This window comes from Camelus bactrianus, chromosome 14 (assembly GCF_048773025.1).
Source record: "Camelus bactrianus isolate YW-2024 breed Bactrian camel chromosome 14, ASM4877302v1, whole genome shotgun sequence".
Taxonomy (NCBI): Eukaryota; Metazoa; Chordata; class Mammalia; order Artiodactyla; family Camelidae; genus Camelus; species Camelus bactrianus.
The window spans coordinates 42,850,972-42,873,680 of NC_133552.1; the positions used below are offsets into that span (position 1 = coordinate 42,850,972).

The window sequence follows — 22,709 nt, forward strand, 5'->3', positions numbered from 1 at the left end:
ACAGAAAGAGAAAGAAGAATACCACATGATATCACTCATATGTAGAATCCTAAAAAGAAAAAAAAAAAGAAAAGAATAAAGAGGACAATAATGAACTCATCTACAAAACAGAAAGACTCACAGACATAGTAAATAATTTTATGGTTACTGGGGGGAAAGGGGGTGGGGAGGGATAAATTTGGGAGTTTGAGATTTGCAAAGGTTAACCACTATATATAAAAATAGATAAAAAAACAAATTTCCTCTATATAGCACAGGGAACTACATTCAATATCTTATAATAACCTTTAATGAAAAAGAATATGAAAATGAATAAATGTTTTATATATATGCATGACTGGGACATTACGCTATACACATTGTAACTGATTAAATTTCAATAAAAAATATATTACTAGGAATCCCTCTTTAGGCCCTGGTTGTTATGAAATAAAAATCCTGTTCATTTTTTAGTATAGAGTCTATCTTGTTTCTGTGTTTTAAATTACTATACACAAATGGTAAAACTTTTCATAACAAAGGTTTAATTAGGATGGTTAATAACTATGATTTCCAAAGTGTCTGAATCAGCCTTAGTAATAATTAGGGAGTTTCGTTCCATACAAAATGCTTTATTTAACCTTCATGCCTTCATTCAGATAATTATACAAATGCATACAGTTAAAGGTTTAAACTCTATTTCGGTTCACAGCTCAATTCATAGGAAAGTTGAATACAGAAAAGCAATGCACCAACAGAATATGTCTGAGACACCATTAAAAACGATAACACTTGTTCATTTAAATCTCTGAGAATAGACTGGAATAATCATCCTCTGAGAGAATCTCATTAGGAGGGTCTCCCTTTACATTATCATAGGGCGAAAAAAAAATCACCATTTTACAGTAAAAGGAAAAAAGCTCTGAGTATATTTACAATACATACACTATACATAAATACAAGAACAACACTTACATAATATTAATAAACTTATAACAGGGGTTGCCTAAACACTACAGAGTATATAAATGCAGAGGAAACTATTGGGGAATTAGATCTTTAGATAAGCTGGAGAAATAAATTCATTTGCAATTAAAACTCTGAACAGAAAACCAAAGGAAGATTTAAGAAATTAACACATTTGCTTGCCAGCATCATTGGGGGCGGGGGGGGGCGGTTATCCTTTAGTGTGTAGGACCTCCTCGGGGCGTTCTAACTCTCTGGGGTCAGAGACCCAGCAGCCTCCTGTAAAATTACATCTGTAAAGTGAATCAGCCGCAGCACATCTCTTCAATTTGCTGTTCAGAGGCTTCAAGCCTAGAATAACTGTTTTGTAAATGAAAGGATGTTTTTGTATTTTTACATAGCTCTTGTAACCCAATCACCATGTGTAATGAGCTAAGTGGTCAAGGAAAAGGAAAAAGATGCCTGCTTGATTTGGCCAAAGACGATGTTTTTCTTCATTCCCACATATTTTTTTTCAAATATGACCAAGAGAGTTATTCAAAAATATATGACGTTTGACTTGACCCCCACACACCGAGAGCAACGTCTAGACTACTGCTAATTATAACTAAGTCATTTTAAGTGGCAGGTGGGTATCTTAAACGTGGTCTGTTCTCATCATTTTACAACACAGAGAGTTCTGAGTACATTCTTCTACGGACAAACATGAATTTGCTGGCTTCTCCAATGAGCATGGTATGGTACACGTAATTGCGTTATGAAGCAGGATGACATAATACAGAAGACGATGTTTTCAAGCTGGTTTTGTAAGTGGTTCTCTCACATCCACGGGGAGCTGGTTTGTCATGTGATGCAACGTGTCCCACACAGACATGAACAAAACAATACAGCCACCATTCCGTGGGGGTGGAAGGGACGTGATTTTTAAAAATGAATTTTTAAACACAACAAACTGTGGACAGACAAGCTGATAGGAAAGAGCCTTGAATATATAGGCACCAGTGCCCCAGTTCAATACCACTCAATGTAATAAAGTCCAAGGAACAAAATATATACTGTAGTCTGTATGTAATTACAAAAGTCTGCTATGGGAAAACTAGAAACACAAGGAGAGCAGAAGCATTCTCTATAATGTTTTACGCTATATTTTTGGAGCATGAAATTCGCCAAAAGGGAAGATGTCAGTATGGTCCTAAAACATCTTATTTTTTGAGTACTTGAGCACTTCGACTAGAATTTGACCCCAATTCTACCCTTGTATTCACCCTCATTTCTCAACAAAAATGAATCTCTGTGAAAGTCACGGTAAGCCTGCTTTGGAAAAAGCAGGATATAATAATTCACACAAAGAGTCATTGGTTCTTGCTTTGCACAAAGGGCAGACTCCGTTGTCCTAAACATTTTAAACTTCTGGAGCTGAAATCCAGAAAGAAAAAGTCCTGATGCGGCAGTTTCCACTATTCATCTCTTTTCAATTCACTTAAGGTTGCGGTTTTGCTGTTGAGAAATTAATGCCTGTGAAACCCAATTAACTGAGGAGAGAGCCCCTTTCCGCGGTGGGCTGTGCACCCAGAACACTTGCTCTCAGCGTCGAAGGGAATTTGTTTATACAGGTTTTATCTCTTGCCTCAGCCAAGTAACAGGGAGAAAGATCATAATTCAGGAGACTCATTTTCAGAAAAAGAAACCCCATGTGAAATGACATTCTCTTAATGTTTTCAAAGTCCATTAGTACTTGCATGAATCAATACTGTCAGGGACCTTGTTCTGCACAGAAAAGGGGGGGGAGGGCCATTTCTCTGATGTTGGACAGCTTCCTACGTAAAATTCAATTAAACGCACAGCAATACTATAAACAAACTATTTAAAAGACTATTTAAAACATTCCAAGGTGGCACTGGTAGGCGAGAAATCTGAAAAGGAATTTTCCGTTCTCTCTTCCTGCGCATCACCGAAATGTTTGTGATCGCCATCCCCTTAACAATAGCCAAGAGCGGGCTCTGTTACGAACCACTAGCTCCACAGAGGTGAACATTTCACATGCAACTTAAACATAGTCTAGAAAATCTACACAGGTGGAGAGGCTTTTGGTATTCCTCCAAATAAATACACGGAGTTGCGAAAACCTGCTCTGCCTAAAATGCTCTGAAGTAGAGAAGAGTTTTAATGACTTACAATCTCCAGGTCAAATATTTGGAAGGCAAATGGCAAATTCAGGGAGACACCTGGTTGTTGTTGTTTATTTATAATCACCGTTCATGTGTGATCTTCCAGAAGAGGACTGAGTTCAAATATTACATACCACTGTCAAATCATGCACTGTATCATGTCCCTGCATCTTATTTGGAAAATATGATGACTACACATCCATAGTAAAACTGCTTAAGAGTTAGATATGGAAAGTTGGCTGCTGGGAACACAAACACAGTATGATGTGCTGGAAGGAATCCAGGCTTTAGAGCCAGACAGGGGTAAGTCCACGTCGCCACTCTGCCATTCACTATTTCTGTGTTTGCAGACAACTCAGCCACTGTCTCCGTGCCTCAGTTTCCCACCCATAAAATCTAGAACTGTTATACAGATTAGAGGTCATACGTCTAAAAATCACCTGATTAGTGCTTGGCACACGGGAAGAGTTTACTTAAAAGAACAGTTACTCTTTTCATGGCTTGCTGAATCTTCGAGCTTTCAAGTCCTTTTAGTACTTTCAGACAACTTGCAGAAAACAGCTCAGGTAGAAGACATGAGTGAGGTTAAGGGACCCAGCAGCTTCCCTTTGACATGTTAACTGGTTATTTTAGACCCTATCCTGGTACATTTCCTTCTTTTCCTTTTTTCCGAATCATGGAGGAGGGAACAGGAGATGGTTTCCCCAGGCCTGTGGTCTGGCTCTGGAGAACACTGTCCGTCGTGGTAGTCTTCACTGTCTAAAGCCTGAGTGTCTAATCACAGTTATACTTTTAAACTTGCTCTTTCCAAGTATTTGGCTCCGAAAAGAGTGTAATTTTACTGATAGACCTCAATAGCTTGTTTGGGTGGATTTGTGCTGAGATGGTGGGGCTGGAGAATTTCCAGGGCTCTTGTCTATTCGTATCGTCTCCTTGTACATTTCTATTCATGACTCTACTTTCAGCAGTAAAATAATGACAGAAAAGTATGGTGAAGTTCTGAATGTAAATCGGTTCATTTCCAGGACTAACTGCAAACCTGGATCAAAGGCTAGGCTCACTAAGGCTCACTCATCCTTCAGCAGACTTTTTGGGGAGAAGTGATTGTGTTGTATTCACTCCAAAGTGGTTCTCTGATGAGAACAGGAAGTATTAGGGAAAAAAGGAAAGGAAGAAATGTAAAGATGGATTTGTGCATTTGATATTAGTGGAGAAAATAAAGGAAAACTAACAAATAAATATCTCTAGTGCTTCGCTCTAAACAAACTGGCTTCTGTTAACTGAGCAAATCTTTTTGAGCCACACACAGTGCTTCCTAAGTTTGGGGCAAATCACAGTGAAGTTTTCAGCTCAAAATTATAACTGCCATGTGCCAGAGAGTATGTTGAAGATAATCATAAAGTTCAGATTTACATTCTTACATTCTGTAAGAAAGATGAAGTGAAGAAATGCTCACATAAACAAGATCAGGCATATTTAAAACACACCAAATAATTTCTGAGGGTGTGTGTGAACAGATTCAATTTACGATGTGCATAGATTTACTCTGAGTGTGAATGTTTCCCAAATGTGGAGGAAAAACCCAGTCTGATGAAGAATTATTGCTATGTGAAAAGTATAGGAATATCTCATTGGTCATAATGATTACTGACAGGCACTTTTAGCTTTTAATTCATTTCTGAAAGTGGGCATTAGCGTATTCCTATCGCCAGCAGAGATTCATTTCACGTGTGGCCGTATTCGTGGCACTTCGCCTTGTCAACACGCAGCTACCGCTAAAAGGATTCCCTCTGGGATTCAACAAGCGTCAACACCTGTAGAGTTGTTTTCTGATCGAGAACTGCTTCATTAAGGAGGAAGATAACTGAGAAAAGAGAACAATTGCTAGATGCTTCTTTTTAGCACAAGTAAGATCCTGGCAGCTGTTTCTCTCTCTTCAGGCAAAGACAAGTCTGAGTTTGGAATCAGCTGCCTGCAACTTAAAATGACTTTGTTGTGTTCTCAACCATTCCAGCTAAATTGAAACAAGGGGCCATTCCATTTTGTCAGATAGCACAAGGGCTCCTCTCTGACAAAGCGGAACAGAGTTCCCATAGCAATATCGCTAAATGGGTATAAGATATACAAGGCATGTCTGAACAAGTTTTTTTTTTTTTATTTTATTGTGATGAAAACTAGAAGCTCTTTTTCCCAACATATTTCATCAAACTATTTACAACCTCTGTAAAATTTGTGAGTTTGAAAATACTTTTTCCGCTATCACACGTTACGAATACAGTAAAATATCTTCATTCTATTTTTTTTAAAGATGCAGTATCCTCCTATTTCATTTTCTTATGAAAATCTGATTTTCCATTGCAGTTGCACAGTATTTAACATATTTAAAGTACCAATGGACATGAGTTGCTAAACAGACATTATTCTATAATGAAACTGTGAAAATATAGCATTTTAACTTTTTATGTACACTTCTTAACTATAAAATGCAGGCAAAGTCATATATAGCATTATAAGCTGATTCCCTAATAAGGTAAATAACTTACATTTCTAGACAGCATGAGTTATTACAAATTCATTCTTTTAAAAAAGTTCTTTGTTGATATTTACTAGCCCACTGGCTGCTGCATGTACAGGTGTGTATACAGGTGTGCATGTGTCGGGGGTGGCGGCGGGGGGAAGTGCCGGCACAGGTAAGTGGAAGGCAGTGTGGGGAAAAGCAGAAATGTGATATGGAAGACATGACTTAGCAAACCCCTCTCCTAAGCAAAACAAAATCAAATTGAGATGTTTTAATGAGATGCACTACCTTAGAAAAATGGAAGGAAGAGATCTGATCAATGAAGTTGTAGAATACATTTACCCCTAAATTTACAGGCATTGATTAGTAAGGAGCAAAATCGGAGACTGGATTATGGACTATGAGCGTTAAGGCTTCCTGGGCCAATTACGATTCGTAAGAGTTATCTCACGTTCAGTGCCTTACACAAAGTCCACAGCTCAATGTATCAGGAATGCTGGTGTTCTTAACACTGCTTAAAGTCTGTCCATCCTTACTATAAATGCTAAGACACCTTTATAACATCATGGCTACATTTCTAAGCAGTCGTAACAATATAACAAAGGCGTATTAATACACTTGAAGGCCTCACCTCACTGGATTTATTCAATTGCAGCTTTGGTAAGTATAATAAATAAAGTACAGAATAAGGAATACTGCATCTTTATCCATTTACATGTTATCAATCTAATGAACTGATTTCAAAGTGCAGAATTATATTTATGTTTAAAACACAAGTAGCAATCTGAAGTTAAAACAACTGTATAAAGATGAACACAATCTTTGTCTAAGCTATTCCCAATTTGAACCATAATGAGAATGGTTTGTTTAATCATCTAGAACTGGCATTTGTAAACACTGTAGCATTTTGCAAGTTTCTTTCCCCCTGACATTCCTCTTCCTGTTTCCCACTTAAAACTTTAAAGTGAATAAAAAGTGCTCTTTAAAAAAAAAATGTGGTTTATGTTATTGTTATTCAATTGCCTTTGAAAACAAATGTCTTATAGTGTTTTATAAAAGTAATGCCAGGTAATAGTATGATCTTTATGGTAAAGCCATTAGGAATTCCAGTCTAAATGCCTTAATAGAACTTAAGACAAGCTATCAAGCAGGATTCTCAGAGTCCACACACAACTGACAGGATGGGCTGTGGGTGGACGGGGAAGCACGAACCTTTTCTCAAACAACCTACCATCGGAATGAGGAGGGGATCTACTAACACCTCAAAGTCTGAACCTTATTAACTTTTCAAATAACATTAACTGCCTTGAAATCAATCTATACAGTTAAGTCAACTGTAGCTTCTCAAGCCATTACAGCTACCTGTGTCCGAGTTCCCAAACATGCACACACACCCAGGTTCACATTTAAAACCAAAGAACGCTTCTAGTTTGGAAACAACTGAGAAGCCCTTTGGATTCTACTCCTTTTCTGTTGTTCACCATTTACTGTGCTTTGAAAAAGAGGTTAGGATGGACAGAAGATGAAATGGAGGAGGCTTTTCCATGCCTGAAGATATACTTACTTAAAAATATAATCCCTTCTCTACCAAACCACTTTCCCTTCCACGAGGGAACACTTGTAGAAAATTCACCAAGGAGAATTTGCTATGTCCCAAGACAAGCTCCAGCTGAGTTTCAGTCCTGGGGCTAGATCAGCAACTAATCCCCTCCCTGTGCTTGGATCCCTCCTTAGAAGTACTGGTGTGTCAAAAGGGGGGAAATGACACACTGCTGACAGGTTTCATCTGTAAACTTACTGTCTTAGTTGGGTTTCCACTTTTGGGGGTAAGCAGAAAATCTTACTTCCCTGAATCTTTCTTATGTTATTGGAGAGAAGCAGCTCATTTCATTCTGTGCTAATTTTAAATCGAGCTGTCACTCAGGAAGCTCCCACTGCCTGTCAGCTCTATGAATTCTAAAAACCGTTTCTCCCTGGAACGCTCTCAGGATCTCTCAGCAGAGAAAAGGACTGGCCCTTCTTAGGAGAGCAAGCAGAATTAAATCAAGTCTGCCCTTCACCTGAGTGATTCACCTACTACCTGCCAACTTGGTTCCAGGGCTAGCACAGAGGATTTCAGAGCTGTGTTCGCCATGCTCTTGTGTTCGCTACTCTCTGTGTTCTTTGCCACTAACCAGTAACCAACACTGGCATTTCTATTCAAAACGGTCACAGGCAATGAGAAGTAGGAGTTGCATATAGTATAGATAAAAAATGTTCCAGTAGGTAAGAAAAAGCCCAGTGCTTGGTGGGTAGTACATTGTGTTGCTAAAGAAGCTATTTATCCATAGAATTTCAGCCCTTGTTGGAGGGAAATTGCATCATGAATTTTTACGACCTGGCAGAAAAAGTAGAGCACACCTTTTTGAAGACAGAATTTGACCTGAAAATCATTATGCTGTTGCTTGAACATTAAAAAAAAAAAATTCTTTCAATGCCACCCAACATAAATCGTCCTTATTTCAATGTTTATAGCTTTTGCTTCATCAGAATAAGATCAACTGAATCAGAAGATAATCCTGGAAAGGATAATTCTGCAGCCAGAAATTATTTCAGAATGTTCAAACCTTTCAAAATGAGCTAGTTATATTGTGAGGTTGATTTGTGCAATTCCCCAAATCAAGTGTTTGTAATTAAACTATATTGCAAAGGTCTATGCTGGCAACTTCTTATACCTAAGCTATAAAAAATCTTAACAACAACAATAACAAAAAACCTCACCAAGCCCCTTAGCCACAGAAAGCTGAAAAAACCCAGCTTTTAGTGGGGGAAAAAAAAATTATTTTTCTGAAAGAATGCTCACTGGTGATGTATTGCTTTGTTTACTGTAGACTTTGCTAGTTGCAAAAAAGGCTTATAATTTTAGGGGGTTGACGGGACTGTAACTGCCTCTCACCCTCAGCACAGGATGAGTAGGTTCAATGTCCCTGCAAATATCACTGCAGAACCACTAGGTCTTAATACAGCTTAGAAAGTGAAATCTGTAGAGAAGAACCTATTGGAGAGTCACGTATCCTTGGCTCTCCAAGGAGGAGAACTAGCACCATGTCAGACTTTCCTTGGGGAGCATTCCCTTCCCACTGACTCGGGCCCAAGGAGAACTGACCCATTCACCTAAGAGTTAATTCCCTGCCTTGCCTCCGTGGCCTTTCTGGTCACCAAATAACCGTTTTCAAACAAGAAAAAGGGGAGTGTAATCTTTAATTGTGGTTCTCAACCAAGCAGGACAACAAACAGCAGAAAGATTACCTCAGTGCTGTAAATGTAACCAAGACATCTAAAATGCTGGGGTGTTTTTTTACAATCCCTTTAGTAAGTATGAAAATTGGTAATGTGAGTCCTCAGTGAAGTTATTGTAGGAAAAGTCCTTTTATTCGTTATTGCTTTTCTCCTCAAGAGGTGCATTATTTCCATCTCTGCTTTGTCTGATTTTTTCATGTTCACTGACTTTGCCTGGGCAGTCCCACCTCTTACCTTGGTGCCAGTGTGTCTAAGGAAGCTTTTTTTCCCCCCCGATTCCTTGTAATCAAATACTAGGGGCAGGAAGAGATGATGCCCAGCTGACAGAACACTGCAATTTGAAGTGGGGCAGTAGTTTTTTTTAACACAGGCTCTTCCTATTCAACCACAGAACAGCTCTGTGCCCATCCACGCCAGGGCAGACAGCGGGACGAGACTCCAACTGAAATGTCGCAGCCCCTCTGCTCGGACAGATGAACAAAACAGAATCAAAACAAAACAAAAACAATCAACAACAAACAAATGAAAGATTCAATGTTGGTTTTCTCCAGGGCATGGCATAATGACAAGTCGCGGGTGGTATCTGGTTGCTGCCATCACTATTGGAAAGGGCTGCCTGAGCACTCCTTTCTTTTCAGGTAATGGAACCTCTCCAACAGCTGCTGCTTTTCTACTTTCATGCTGCTTGCTGGTAACAGATTGGACGTGTGTTCTATCTCACTCAGTAACTAAAACTTTTGTAAAAAGGGGTTAAGGGGTGGGATGATGGGAGAATAATCCAAATTTAAAAGGTCTTGCTCTAGCCATCAATGTGTGGTAGACGACCTTGAAAGTATCAATAACAAAATGTCTGACAGCTCAGAAAATGTACAAACTACAAACATCTTTAAATGGCAGAGGACACCGCACGGAAAACAATGCCTGTCTCTTCAGCATGGGTGTCACCGATCTCCCAGGCCAGCGTGAAGTCATTTCTTGGGGAGTCATGATGGGGGTTACCTTCAGGTCGAAAGGAGAAGTGTTACTACTCCTTTTTCTTGCTCTGGTTTCAGACATCGTGGGATGGTGATGCCCTTTTGTGTTAACACTGTGAAGGGGATTCAGCCCTGCTGAATTGGGTGCCGCTAAGAGATCCAGCTCTTACGTTCAGCTGGACAGGTAGCCTTCCTCACACCAGCATGTGCCTCCGGCGGTGCAGTGCCAAGTGATCTGACCGGGAAAAGCTGCGATCACAGTCCGCGCACTTGAATGGCTTCACTCCCGTGTGTTTGCGGTAATGCCTTGTCAGTTCATCCGAACGAGCGAACTTCCAGGTACAGCCTTCCCAGGTACACTTGTAGGGTTTCTCTCCTGGAAGAAACAAAGGGACGCATGCTTTGGCACTCCATCATTTCTCCAGAATAACCAAGCCAGCATTATATTGGGGGAAATTGTTGTTTCCAGTGCATTTTCCTTTGTCAGGAAACGGAATCCTCCCACCAGTGGGTGTTGGGTCAGACAGAAGGGGGTTTCAGTCTTGTCTCTCTGGCTGTGACATGGGGCAAGTTAGTTACCAGTTGCATCCTCAGTTATGGGTAAGTTACTTTGCAATAAAATATCAGAAGGCAAAGACTGATTGCTATGGGATACAATCACCACTGGTAGACTGAAGAGGCATATTAGAGAGCTCTACCTAGGTTGATTGGGCTAGAGGACTGAAACTCACTAAGAATTATAAAGGGTAATTAGCTACGTTTTGTTTCAATACTCCTCCCCAAACTGCATCACTTAGATGTTTAAAGGCTATTTTAGGGCACAATGTCCATTGACCAGTCACACAAAATTTCATTAAAAAGTAAAGCACTCCACCATCCCCAGAAATTAGGTATTCAGTACTTACTATTCATGACCATCTACTGTTTGCTTGTCAACTGGGAAAGAATCCTAGATATCTTGATAGTGGGATGTTTAAATATCTTCTTCAGTGACTTAAGAATTAGGGCGAGCCCTGAGGAATCATCAAGTTGGTCCCAGGATTGAAGCTCACAGTAAAAAGTAGTCTGAAGCAGTAGGTAATCTGACCAGGTCCCTCAGTCAACTTGTAAGGACAGTAAAATATGCAAAAGCTTTGCTGGGAAAAGATAAGCCATCCATTGTCCAAATGAGCTCCCAGGGGGAGTGAGACAATAGCTGACCCAGGTGTGCTTTTTCCTGGCTCTCATTCAGAATGGGAGTCCTGTCCCCATGCAACCCCACAAGAACTGATCTCTTCTCTGCCCCTCCCATCCAACAATCAACAACACGCTGCCTGGCCACACATGGTGCCTGGCCTGAAAGGGCCTAAGACAGGGAAGGGAGTTATCTGCTGATCCCAACATATAGAGTTGCAAAGTGAGTATTGTTAACCCTACACTATAGATGAGAAAACTGAGGCTCAGTGTAGTAAAGTAACTTGCTGGAAGCCAGTAAATAGATGCTTGTTTCCAAATCTAGCGCTTTCCACTATGCTCCAGTGGAATGGATAGTTCTTTCCCCATCTAAACCCTGCCACACCCTTGGACAACACTGATTTAACTTTCTTAGATACTTTCAAGGTATTCAATTCCTACTTCACAATACATCATACAGATTTTGTTTAGATGCCTTCCCCCTACCAGTTTGTGAATATGCAGAGATCAAGGATCATGCCTCTACCATTTCGGTATCCTCAGAGCTTAGCATAGGTGCCAAACAGTGCTTGAATAAATTAACAGAACTGCAACACACACAGACATGCTCACATGGAGGCATGTACACAGGAAACTACTAAGCCTTGTAAATGAGATGTCCGAGTCATGCCTACGTGGGAAAACCAGATGGAACCAGACCCAACAGTTTTCATCCAACCGTTAAATAAATGTTGACCATATGGGTCCTTTTAGGATCAAGTGGTCCTTTCAGAAGTGAGTGAATAGCAACAGACCAGTTAAATCTAGAAATACTGAAGCCCCACTTGTGGCCACAGAAAGCTCCAGGTTACTCTGAAAGGGCTCCTGTCAGGTAAGAGCCTACTGACCGGATTAACCCAAAACCTCAACTTCCGACCCATTCTGGATGTCCTATGGAGACAAAACTCTGCATTTATAGGTGTCTATTGATCAGAATTTAATAGAAGAATTTTAAAAAATCATCAAAACCCCTAACTTAAAAAGACTGACAGTCTAATAACCAGTATTTCCATGGTGACTGTTAAAATGCTTTTATTTCCATGTCATCATTATGGTCTTTTTTTTTTTTTTTTTTGAAATTTACATCATGAGCATGGGTTCTAACAAGATGAGCTTGTTATAAATCATACCTTCAAAAACACATAAATCATATCTTCAAAAACACATCCATCTTTAGGGGCCCTGAGCTCAGCTAGCTGACTCTTTGTCACCAATGGGCACCTCCTAACTGTCTGCTATGTTGCTATGGAACCAGCTACAGAGAATACAGGCCTAAGAAGGAACAAAGGAAAGACTTTTTCTTTAATTGAAGTACAGTCAGTTTACAATGTTGTGTTAGTTTCTGGTGTACAGCATAGATATTCAGTTTTATATATAATCCTTTTCATATTCTTTTTCATTATAGGCTACTACAAGATATTGAATACAGTTTCCTGTGCTGTACAGTAGGACGTTGTTGTTTATCTATTTTATATATAGTAGTTTGTATCTGCAAATCCCAAACTCCTAATTTATCGCTCCACTCTCCCCTTTCCCCCCTGGTAACCAGAAGTTTGTTCTCTATGTCTGTGAGTCTGTGTCTATTTTGTATATAAGTTCATTTGTGTCATTTTTTTTCCTTAGAAAAATGCATACTTTTCTTTTCAATATCCAAAAACACTTTTTGGAGACTATTCCTTGCCCCTGTTTCTTCATTAATAAAATCAGAGTTTGGGTATTCTCTCCCCATACTTAAGAGGAAAAAAACCCCAAATCCTCATCTCTTCATAATTAAAGGCTGAACTATGGGGGTGGTGGGGGAGGAGATAGCTGCTCTGGGCAGCCAGAGAACAGGTTTTTGCCCCTTGCTTAGGAGGGACCCAGCTTTCTGTTATATCCACCTAGTGCCTAGCATTTCATTAAAAAAATCAATAAATGCTCTCTTTGGACTAGTCAAGTTTTATAAGTGGATACAAGAAAAATTCTAGCAGCTACTACATTGTATTAAAACTGTGTATTATTAATAGCAGCACTATTTACAACAGCGAGGACATGGAAGCAGCCTCAATGTCCACTGACAGATGACTGGGTAAAGAAAATGTGGTATATATATACACAATGGAATACTACTCAGCCATAAAAGGGAATGAAATTCTGTCATTTGCAGCAACATGGATGGACCTAGAGATTATCATACTAAGTGAAGGTTGTCAGTCAGAGAAAGATAAACATCATATGCTATCACTTCTTTGCGGAATCTAAAATTTAAAGATACAAATGAACTTATTTATAAAACAGAAAGAGACTCGCAGACATAGAAAACAAACTCACAGTTACCAAAGGGGAAAGGCGGGGGGATAAATTAGAAGTTTGGGATTAGCAGATACTAACTACTATACACAAAATAGATGAACAACAAGGATGTATTGTGTAACACAGGGAACTATATTTACTATCTTGTAATAACCTACAATCAGAAGGGAAGAATATGAAAAAGAATATATATGTATACATACAACTGAATCACTACGCTGTATGCCAGAAACTAACACAACTTTGTAAATCAACTACAATTCAATAAATAAATAAATAAACTGTACATCATATTTTATGCTTGTGCTTTGAAGCAATTTAAAGGGTACAATCTTATAAACAAATTAAGACAACAAACTAACTTCATGATGTGAGCGAAAACAAATTAGGGTGATAAATAAGTTTGTAAGATATACTGTAATATGTATAAATGGGCTGTGGAAGGACATAATGAACAGACAGAATCCTTCCTCCAACCTCCCTTCTTTCCTTTAAATCCTGCTAGATAATAGAAAGCTCACTTGAATGTTAAAAAAGTCAGTGGTGGGGAAAGAATGGAGGGTGAATTTGCCATGAACGTTTTAACATGGAAAGAGATGGCTTGGACAATAAAAGGAGTCAAGCATCTCCCCAGGTCTGTGCTGCTACCGTGCACAGCTGCTCGGCATCAGGCTGAATGACAGTGACAGCAAACACGACTTCCAGTCATTTCTTCAGGAATACTGCCTTGTCCTTAAAATCATTTGAATTAGAATCCTGCAAATGTGTTACTCAAACTGTTTCCTCTAGAAATAAGCTAAAAATAAAAATAGCATCAGAAACTAACACAATACTGTAAATCAATCGTATGTCAATAAAAAAATGGAAAAAAAAAGAACTCTGGGTTTTCAAAAAAAATTAGCATGTCCACTTTTTTTTTTTTTGTCTAACCCACAAATACACTTAAAATCCACAGTAGCAAAATCTTTGAAAATGTATTTAAAATTCTTTCAAAATGAGAAGAGGTTTTGACTTCACCATTAGATCACCTTTGATTTTTGGTTCTTACATTAATCCTATGAAAGTAATAAATGATAGGAAGTGGTGCAGTATATGTCTTTACCAGTAAGTTTTAGTAAATGATTTTTCTTTTTTTAAGTTGAGACATCAAGTTGCTGATGTATAAGAAAAACCAAAGGTCTCCAGCTGGATAACTGGCAGCTTAACACTACGCTACACCTTGGGGTGCAGTTACTAACTTCTAGGCTTTCAATTCTGCAGCGAAGGTCTCTATGTCCCACGACAAATCTGTAAGTCATCTTCCACCTTTTGTACTTAAAAAAAAAGAGAGAATCTGACCATTTTCCAGCACAATCTGCCCTCCCTTAGCTCTTTATAAAACCTGAGCTAAATTATGAAAACCACTGAAAATGGAAAGTATTAATTGAAACTAATAGAAAGATCTATTTTTTAAAGTGAAATAGTCCTGCAAAGATCAAAAAGAGAACATACCAAAAGAGATGGTTTGTTCATTTTTGTTCTAAAACACTCATTTAAACTGCACATTTAGGTTTCATAATTTTATATGCTACTGGAGTGTGTGTGTGTACGTGTATGTATGCATTTATAAGCATTATTTAAATAGTATTCTAATTAACTATCCTGTGAAAATGAAAACTCTCATTAGGGTTTTTTCTCTTGAAACAGTCAACAAACTGATTTATTATGAGAACTGCTGTCTCTTTCAATTTTGGTTAAAGAAAAGGATTAAGAGTCACTAAATGCACTTTCATGACATTTACCCAGCAGAAGGCATAATAAAGTCTAAAGAAAACACCAGGTATTGAATGGATTCCCACAATCCATGAAACAAAAATAACTTTTTCGGGTACCTCCCATTTCACCATCTGAAACGCTGAAAGGTAAATGTGTCTGGAGACAAAAGACAGGTGCCCTTTCATATGAAAATGACGTGTGAGCAACACCGTAAGAGGAATGTGCAGTTTGCAAAAGCTCCAGTCAAACAAAACGCTCATGTTCTCACATCAGCTTCTATTATTTTCTCAAGCAACTGAAAAAAAATACCTTTTGCAACAGGAAACATAGGCATTTTCTTCAGTTCAGAAGTGCATTTCTGAAACTTGTCCCTGTTTTAACTTTTATAAAGTCATGGGGTCCCAGACACTGACAAATGAGCTTCATTGCACTCAAGGCTCAACATATTTGCAGTGACAATCTGTTTTACTTGAGGAATGGTATTTGCATATGAGGGAGAGAAAAAAAAAAAAAAAGAATCAAGATTCCTATCTTGTCTTCTGGTTTCTGCTACGTTAGTTCATAAAAGTTCACAGCATTTTAGATCTGGAAGGAAATTAGATACTTTTAAAATGAGGAAGCAGAAACCGAGAGCCAAGATTACAATGTCCCCGATTTGTGCACAGGTAGACGAGGCTGCCTTCCTTCTTGCTGGTGTTTAGGGGATACAAGACAGCACAGGCTTTGAAATCAGGTGGAATGCACAATCAAATGAGGCTCAGTCACCAATGTGCGCGACTGGATCTCAGACTAGAGAGTGAAGCTTTCTGAAACTCTGTTTTCCTGTCTGTAAAATGGGAATGCTATTCCTAATGTTGTGAAACTTAGAAACACGTGCCACATGCTTGGCACACGACAGGTGCTCAATGAAGGCTTTTGAATTTTATAGCTATGAAATTCAAGACTTTTCTGTTTTTGCTAAGAAACATAAATAATATAAAGGTAAAAACCAATCCTGTTTTGTCATTTGTAAGGAAGGAATTAAGATTTGCAGGTAAAAGGGGTGGGTATAGCTCAGTGGTAGAGTGCATACTTAGCATACATGAGGTCCTGGGTTCAATCCCCAGTGCCTCCATTAAAGGTAATAAGATAAAATTAAAAATTTAATCAAAGATTTGCAGGCAAATGGATGCCAGTCCTCACACTGATTTCCCCTAATATTTTAAGTATAAAACTCCTTTATAGGTCATGGAGAGCAATCTGGTCCGTAATTTGTTTGATCCATTTGGTCTTGGCAATTCCATCCAACAAGTGCTCAATTTTGTTAGAATCCATCCCATCAAACTGTCTGGACTGAATTAATTGACTCTTCTTCATTATGTTTCAACAAGGCCAAGTGGTTCTTTTCTTTCTTTCTCATGCAATTCCACACTGGATTTCTCTGATAAAAATAGTATTTGCCACAGCATATAACACTTTCCATATACCACACTTGGCTTGAAGAGCTTTGTGGACCTGAACTTATTTAACTTGGACAACTTCCCGATGAAGTAGTTGCAGTCAGCAACCCCACTTCACCCAGAGTGAGTTAGTGTGAGGTGGAGGTGGGACTTGAACCCAAGGGGTCAGACACCAAAGTTCATGGTCTTAACCACTACCCTAAAATGCCCCTCAACACCTTAAATCACTGCTTTAATTAACCAGGACAGTTGGTCAGAACTGGCCCAGAAGACTGAGAATATGAATTAGTACTTATAGGACAGACAACGTTAACCCAGAGGCTAGCCCGTCTCATCTAGAACTCAAATATAAATGAAGTAAAAAACATCCTGTAACAAAAATGTACTTCAGAGAGAGCAAAAAGTTCAAGGTCTGAGGACAATAGTTTATTTGGCCATTCTGAGTTTATGTTCCCATGGAGTGACAATATTGATCTCCCCGTTTCTGAATCCCTTCTCAGTTTCTTTTCCAGACATCTCCCTTTACCTGTTACATAAACGTTTACTGAGAATTTGGCTTTGACTTCTCACTTGCGTAGGTTCTCCTTGGTTCCAACGGCTTCCACCACAACTTACAAGGGAAAGATTCCCCAGTGTCTACACCTCACTCTCCCAAGCACCATGCAGGGTACACAACGTTTCCAGTTGGCAGCCTGAAAGCAGCCTCAACGTGACCAAAACACTATTCAGCATCCATCACTCAGACAAGACGTGTCCCTCCTGTTTTGCTATCTGGGAACAAAAGACAACCCCACCTATTCAGGTATCAAGTCATAAATCTCTCTGGTTGGAGATATTTCTTGGACTCTTTCCTATGTGTTATTCTCTACCTGCCTCAACCTGATGCTTCCATCTGCCAGTTCCCCCTGCTCTTTAGGGTCTTACCACCTTTCACCAATACCAACTTCCAGTGGTCTGTTTCCCTGTCTGATGACCCACCCGCTCCAGTTTATTGCCTGCACTGCATAGAAGAAACACTTCCTGAAACCATCTAATCATGCCACTCCGCAGTGCCCCGAGCACACCTGTATTAACCCTCATCACACCCCATCTCACTGTGACAGCAGATTTTCCTGCCTGTCCAGCTCACTCAGCAGTGTGGTCCCAAGGATGGCTTACCACTGTGCTCTGGGGTAGTAAGTGCCTGTTGGTCAAATGAATGAACCACTTGAATTCAAATGGCTTGTATTCTTTTAAAAATATAACACAGAAGGGTGAATATAGGAGTAACCCATTTTGTGAAACAGAGTCTACTGCCTGCATTTTATTCATTCCACAATATTTTCAATGCAATTAATTAGAGCATATATTTTTGAAAGGGAGAATATATATTTTGAAATATATATTTTGGATTAGAATGTATATTTTGAAATATATACTTTGAATTAGGATATATATTTTACATGGGAGGTTTTTTACAGCTAGTATCATCTATAGGTCTAGTCTGCAAATAAATATCTCATTTTAAACCTTTAAAATTAGTAACATGACATGGGATTGAGCCTTTTTCCCCCTCAAATGAGCATTAGTTATTTTAATCTTAAAAACTATATATTTACATTATAATTCTATTTTTAGTTACAAAAAATTGATTACAATGTCTTAAGCCTTATAAACAGACATTTTAATGTATCCTTTAGTTGTGGCTCTATTTTCCACAAAAAAACAGTTCCTCATTATCTTTAATGGTTCCATTAAAACCACATATTTTACACTAGTAGTAGTTAATTTTGCCACTCAGGATAAGATGACCAACATGCATAATCTAGTTATTCGGCAGAACACGAGAGTCCAAGGGCTGGGAATATTATTGCCCCACTCCTCCTTACAACACAGTTTTGATGGCTGAATGAATAAAATAAACACAAAAGCAAAGGAAGGAAAATGAAGAGCATGGTCATAGAATCCCATGACCTTTTTAACCTCCCACTGTCACTGATGTTCTGTGTGCCAATACAATTAAGAAACAAACTCACTTAGTAACCTGTTCATTCAACTGAGGTGATAATTGGTAGGCTGCTTTAGAAGGATTTACTTTTTTAAATATATGAAAAAGATGAATTGACTTTTTACATAAATAAGGTAACACTTCAAAACCCAACTGAATCAAACATGTACAGCCCCGGTATCTACATTCAGATAGTTGTGAACCATGGGTTCAATGTATTTCTGAAAAGCACTCTCTAGGTTAAAATAATTCCTGCTCCAGCATGAAAACAGGTGTAACACTTTCAGAGCAGTACATTATTGATCCAGCTTTTTCAGCTTCCCTTTTAGAGGGGGCACTTGCGTGCTTGTTCCCGTGGGCAGGTGATGGTCAGCACATCGCTGCAGTTGGGACCAATTACCCCTGCTGTGCTGCAGCAGCAGCTTGTATCAAGCTCACTCGTGGCTTCCTGATCACGCTTACCTGCTAGATACCTGCAGATGTGGCCGTCTCCCCGACCACATTTAGAACTCCTTGATGTTTTCGTCTTTCTTTTTCTTTCGTTTTTAATGGCGGCACTGGGGACTGAATCTAGGACCTTGTGCATGCTAAGCATGTGCTCTATCACCGAGCTATACCATACTCCCTCAACATCCCCTCGCCCCACCCCCAACTTCATTTATGGCGGAAAGCACTCAAGAGCTGCCCTGTTAATTTAATTATTAATGCTTCTGGTCCTTGGTCCTTGTCTTCTCACTGGCTTTCTAACAAAGCAAAATTTTAGCAGACTAGAATGATCAGTTCACGTCAATGAAAAACCTTAAAAATAGACGACGTAACATCCTTTGCTATCTTATGACTTCTAAGTAGCTTAATGCCCTACTCTGAACAGATAGGTACTGCTGGCTAGACATACTAGGAGGATGGCCCAAGTCGGGGGAGACTGGCAGGTTATTAGCATACTTGGCCATGACCGGGTGTAGTGACACCAGCACGGGTTCTAGAGAAACCAGAGGCTGCATCTCAGCTCCACTCCTTGTCCACTACATGACGGTGGACAAGTGCTCTAATCTTCCGAGGGATTTACAGATGCGATCAAAATATGTTAATCGCTAGCAGAGCAGAGAGCACTCTGCCTGGGACCTGGCAGGTCCTCAGGAAAGACCAGTTCTCTCTCACCACTGGTCTCCACGTTTGTTCACAGCATCCCTTACTCCTGGCCACACACGCTGGACGTCTTCAAAGGCTCCTTCTGACCCTGCCTTCGTGTCTAACCAGGTGCCATGCCCTCTTGTTTCTACTGCTCCACTGTTTCCCCCCTGCCTTCCTTTCTGACCACTGAACTCCCACGGCAGGGAACCGTCCAGGTGCTCCAGGGTCACAGAGGACAGTACTCTGCCTGGGGAAGGAGGGTGGTCAAAGAGATTGCCAAGGCCATGCTGAGGCATTTTTGAAAAATAAATAGGAGTTTACCAACTAAAGAAGGAAGAAAGAAGGCCCCTAGGCAGGCCATTTCAGATAGAAGGAAGAGCATACAAATGACCTGCTCCATATAGCTAGGTGCCTCTGGAGACTGGTTCATCGGTATGGCTGGGGGATGGGGGAAATTGGGATAGGTTCAGCAAATGAGGTTTAGCAGATGGATAGGAGTCAGATGAGAAGGGCCTTGGACGGCCAGCTTAGAAAGGAGCCCCTAAATTCCCTGGTCATAATAGACAGCTCCCATGGTGTTCATTTTGTCTGCTTGTATCTTTATGACATGGCTTTGTCCACTTGACCTTTGTTATGACCATTCAAAGAGTCTTATCTGGTATCAGTTAAGGACAAGTTCATTGAAAATGGCAGCTTTGCCTCTTTGGGCCTTTTTCAAGAAAAATCTCCAGTGCCTCAGACATGGAAAATACTAAATGCGTGTCTTGGTGAATTTCTCTATGAATAGGACCTTTCAAATGGAAGATGATCTTTTACTAAATATTATAAATATATTCCTTAAAGACTGTTTATACTATCATTTTTTAAATGACAAAAAGGGCTTATTAAATGCTAGCTTTACTCCAACATTTTCTGCATTGTATAAATTTTAAATTAGTTGAATCTGAGATAAAGAGATTATTATAATTACAGCTGGCTGTAATGAGTATACTAAATTATCCAAACTTTTTTTTGCCTTAAACCTACTGCTCACAAAAGCAACATACATCCCTATCCATATCTACATATAACACAATTTCAATTCAACAAATAATGATTGGGTCCTTACAATGTGTTAGTCACTGTGTTTACTGAGGATATATATATATATTAAAAAAAAAAGATGCCTCCTGTAGTAATTATGCAACAACCTGCTATATTTATGTTCAAAGTTAAAAAAAAAAAGAAAGTCTGAGGTTCACACAGTTAAGTAACTTGTTTAAGTTCACCAACCAGATAGGGGCCAAAAGCAGATTCAAACTTCGGTGTCCTGACTTCAAATTTAATTCTATTTCCATTGCAGTTCCCTATTTCTCTGCAGTTACCAATATGATGCATATTTCTGAGCTGTTTGGCCACGATCTACAAACAACTTACTGGGAGAGGATTTTTACCTGAAAAACATCAGTTTGTTCTTAAGTGATTTATTATCTTAGCATCACTAAGCCCTATGCTTTATCTAACAACGAATCTAGACAGAGGGTCTGACATGGAGCTTTATATGGGATGAGTTATTTAATTAATGAAGACAGATGTGAAATTATAAAGCTATACCTGAAGGTAAGATCTAGCAACCACAAGACTTGTGAACAAAAGGCCACCAAGATGCACAGCTTCACACAGCTCATGATTTTCTTTCTTGGAGTAGCAGCAAATCATTTCAGAATCTCATTCAATAAAATAAGGTGTCAAATTATAAGTAAGAAATATAGGAATAGCAGTGAGAAATTAAAAAGGGAAAAGACATGGAATCTGCAGGCATTTTGGATCCGTGTGTGTGTGTGTGTATGTGTAGTCCAAATGCAGTCATTATCTTATATCAATAATAGCAAATGATATTAGTTACAAAGACTTCATTCCTCAAAAGAAGGTCTAAATGCATCATTTCCTTCATTTGTAAAGGTAGCGAAGACACATTTGAGAGAGTTTTAAATCAAAATTGGTTAATATTTGTAAAGTATCCTTATGAGTTAACTTCCTTGATGTGTAAAATTCAGATATGAATTATTTTTTCTAAAGCTAGATAGATAAGAAATGTGACTGCTTTATGTTTACTAATTGTTAAAACTTAGATGTGTAGTTTTCATGTGAATTCAAATGAATATTAGACAAGATTGGCTAAATAAGCTTCAGAGATTTATCAGAGAGCAGGATATCAAGTTGAAATCTTCAAATTCAGATTCATTTGAAACTGAATATTTTTCTGTTAAAAATCAGTTTAAAAAATCTGGTTTCAAATTTTTATCTTGCCTTTTCCTTGTTCATCATTAAATTATAATATTCTGCAGAACACTGATAATCACATCATGTCTAACGTACCACTAGAGGGTTCTGGCTGACTTTCTTAGACCCTCTTAGACCAGACCCAACATCTGGTTGTAGAGCACCATCTAGTGGCTGTAAGAAACATTGGTGCCTGAGAGTTGTTTTAGAAAATGACGGCATATATTTTTGGAAAATAATGAGAATTCTCAACAGCAATACTAAATTCATAGAACTATTTTCTTCTAAAATTTACATTTAGCTCAATTAATAAGCAATAAAATTCTTAAAATGAGGGAAATTCATCGTACATTGTAGTTATGTATAGCACAGATTTAAGTGACTATTAATTCCAATACATATTCACTTAATTTCAATGAATATTCATTTAAACTCACTGTACACTGCTTCCTGCAGAGGAGACACACAATTTAGACCAGTGAATAGGAATAACGTTACCTGCTGACAGTAGCATGAATGTGATTGCCAAGATACATGTTTTTTCTTCTACTGAACGTGCCTTAAATGATTTACCACAGGCAGGTGTTAGTCAGGCATTTGAAAACATTTGTTCAAATCTTTGTTATCTAAACCACACATTCATGAAAATATACTTAATTATTTTCAAAGTGCAAAAGGTACTCTTCAGCATTCCTTTTTTAAATCTAAATTCCTTGTTAATGTGTAGAAAATCTCCTCTTTCACACT

General features: G+C 38.8%; 1 protein-coding gene across 14 annotated transcripts in view; it reads right to left on the reverse strand.

Moving 5' to 3' along the window:
* Window positions 1-590: 590 nt before the first annotated feature.
* Window positions 591-22,709, reverse strand: part of KLF12 (KLF transcription factor 12) — a 405,368-nt gene continuing 383,249 nt past the window's right edge. For all 14 annotated transcript variants that reach the window (XM_074378321.1, XM_074378322.1, XM_074378323.1 and 11 more), the window contains one exon: window positions 591-10,260. In XM_074378321.1, coding sequence (XP_074234422.1) covers window positions 10,079-10,260 — 182 coding nt within the window. In that variant the 3' untranslated portion in view covers window positions 591-10,078. The remainder of the gene's footprint in view (window positions 10,261-22,709) is intronic.